Raw genomic sequence first — 2,324 nt, 5'->3', positions numbered from 1 at the left:
AACCTACATTGTGGCCTCCGGGACCCAGGGCCTCCCGCTTTCTCTTCTTCTTTCTGTGCTCACCCCTCGCCAGGTTTTCCTTCTGCTTTTCTAGCTGTGAGCTTCCTAGAGGCACAGGGCTGGCATGAAAACGCTCGGCTCCCGCCAGCTGGGCCTCGATGCCCCATCTGAAAGCGCTCAACAAACACCTGGGGTGGCCGCCCGGACACGCAGACTCAGACTCTGCGGGTCTGGGTGGCATCTGACACCCAGCTGCTGGTTCAAATCCCCATGCTGGGTGGGGGGGGGTGGGGTGGGGCATGGAACACCACCGGCAGGCCCCAATGACACACCTCCCAGCCAGGCCGGCCACACTTGTTTGCAAGCGACTTTCAGATGGATCGACGGATGGCAGGACGAGCCCCCAGGAGGCGGGGACCCCCGTCTCCTCCCTCCGGGGTTTGGGGGGGACCACGTGCACACGCCTGGGGACGGGGGTGCAAGCTGGCTGCCGTTTCCGACATGCACGGGCACCCCGGGGTGGGGGGGGGGGGAGCTCCGCCGGCTGCAGATGCATGCTGGGTAATTCCCGGGGCGAATTCGGAGCTGGATTCAGGGCAGCCCCCAGTGACCGTCTTGCACGGAGCATCCTTCCTCCGGTCGCTCGCATGGCCCACCCTCGGGTCCTCACCCGCCCGGAGGCCTCGCCTCCAGCCCCAGCAGCACGGACCGCGGGGAAGACCACGGAAGGAAGGGAAGGGGATCGGCTTACCCCGAGCGCGCAGCACCGGGCCCGCGTCCGTCAGCCGGCTCTCCTGGGCTGTGTTTCCTGACGCGCCGACATCTGGCCGGTGTCTCTGGGCCCGTCTGTCCCCCGCCCGCCCCCCGCCCCCCGTCGTCAGAGTGAGCGCGAGGATTGCACGGCACAGACATCTCGACGACCCGGAACCTTCCTTTTTCTCCTTAATTCCCTCCCCCTTCCTGTGGGGTGTGCTCATCGCGGAGAATTGGGAAACCCGTCTGCAGTCAGCGAGCTCCTGGCCTTCCAGACTCACGTCCCAGAAGAGCCCCATGGCGGGGCCGGCCCCGCGGCTGAGCGCTGCAGGTCGTGCACTCTGCTTAGGTGGCCCCGGGGCTGGCCGGTTCGGATCCTGGGCGCGGACCTGGCACTGCTCTTGAGGCCACGCTGAGGCGGCGTCCCACATAAAACACCCAGTAGGACCTCCAAGTAGGATATACAACCACGTCCTGCGGCGTTAGGGAGAGAAAAAAAAAAAAAAAACAGGAAGATTGGCAACAGTTGTTAGCTCGGGGTCAATCTTCCTCAGCAAAAAAGAAAAAAAAAAAAAGAGGAAGATTGGCAACAGTTGTTAGCTCAGGGTCAATCTTCCTCAGCAAAAAAAACTCAGGAAGATTGGCAACAGTTGTTAGCTCAGGGTCAATCTTCCTCAGCAAAAAAAACTCAGGAAGATTGGCAACAGTTGTTAGCTCAGGGCCAATCTTGCTCACCAAAAAAAAAAAAAAAAAGAGTCCCGTTGGATAGCTTGAGTGTGAAACACACGCACCCCTGTAGACATGGACACACACAGCTGTGGGTGCCTTCTAGAAAACACGGGGAAAAGCCAAGCGCAGGGGAGATGGATCGAGACACAAGGCACCGGGCACCCTGCAAACCACAGGGCGAGGAGTCCATGAAATGGAGATCCGTGTTGGAAGTGCGATCACAGCAAACGTGGAAGGTGGGTGCACCCAACACAGTTCTGTGGTTCTCTGATCCTGAAGGAGCTGGTCACCTTCAGCATCAGTGTAGACGAGGCCGTCTTCTCTAAGACTCAACCAGACACCCCACGTCGGCTCAGAATGGGCCCCAGGTGGGTCTCACTGTCTCTGCTCACCTTCAGCGTCAGTGTAGACAAGGCGTGGCCACCGCCAAGGAGAGTAAGGGAGACCCACTCTGGCCTTGGGTGTCTGGCCAGGGTCCTGCTGGGCCTGCGTGGGGCGACCACGGAGGGTTGGGCGGGGGGAATGGGGGTCCAGGCTCGACCACTCGGCTGCTGGCGATGGGACCGTCTGTGCCTTGAACCCAACGCCCCACGTCTTGCCTCTTCTACCCTCTCTCTGTGGGGCGCGGAATTTTTTGGCCACGAGCTCGAACCTTTGTTAAAGGTCAAGTTCAACTTTCCGCGTCGGGGCCGTTCTGAGAAGGTCATGCAGAAGTGGACGGCCACACCGCGGTCTTCCAGGAAATTGCAGCACAGGAAAGGTTCGATCAAGCCCTGCAGCTCTGACTCCCCTCCCCCCGCGCTCGCTCCAGCCGCGTGGAAGGGACGGGGCTGGAATGTCCC

The 2,324-nt window shown here is 60.9% G+C and overlaps 1 protein-coding gene across 2 annotated transcripts in view; it reads right to left on the bottom strand.

Annotated features, from left to right (window-relative positions):
- Positions 1-2,106, bottom strand: part of CSF2RA (colony stimulating factor 2 receptor subunit alpha) — a 14,529-nt gene extending 12,423 nt beyond the window's left edge. The window contains exons 1-2 of one of the 2 annotated variants that reach the window (XM_070603575.1): positions 1,875-2,106; positions 752-1,227 (exon numbers count right to left, since the gene is read on the bottom strand). In XM_070603575.1, the coding sequence (XP_070459676.1) occupies positions 752-1,184 (433 nt within the window). In that variant the 5' untranslated portion in view covers positions 1,185-1,227; positions 1,875-2,106. Of the gene's footprint in view, positions 1-751; positions 1,228-1,874 lie in introns of those variants that run through there. The other variant, XM_070603574.1, reaches the window with a different exon arrangement.
- Between the last annotated feature and the right edge of the window lie 218 nt (positions 2,107-2,324).

This window comes from Equus przewalskii, chromosome X, assembly GCF_037783145.1.
Source record: "Equus przewalskii isolate Varuska chromosome X, EquPr2, whole genome shotgun sequence".
Taxonomy (NCBI): Eukaryota; Metazoa; Chordata; class Mammalia; order Perissodactyla; family Equidae; genus Equus; species Equus przewalskii.
This window is presented reverse-complemented; position numbering and strand designations above follow the sequence as displayed.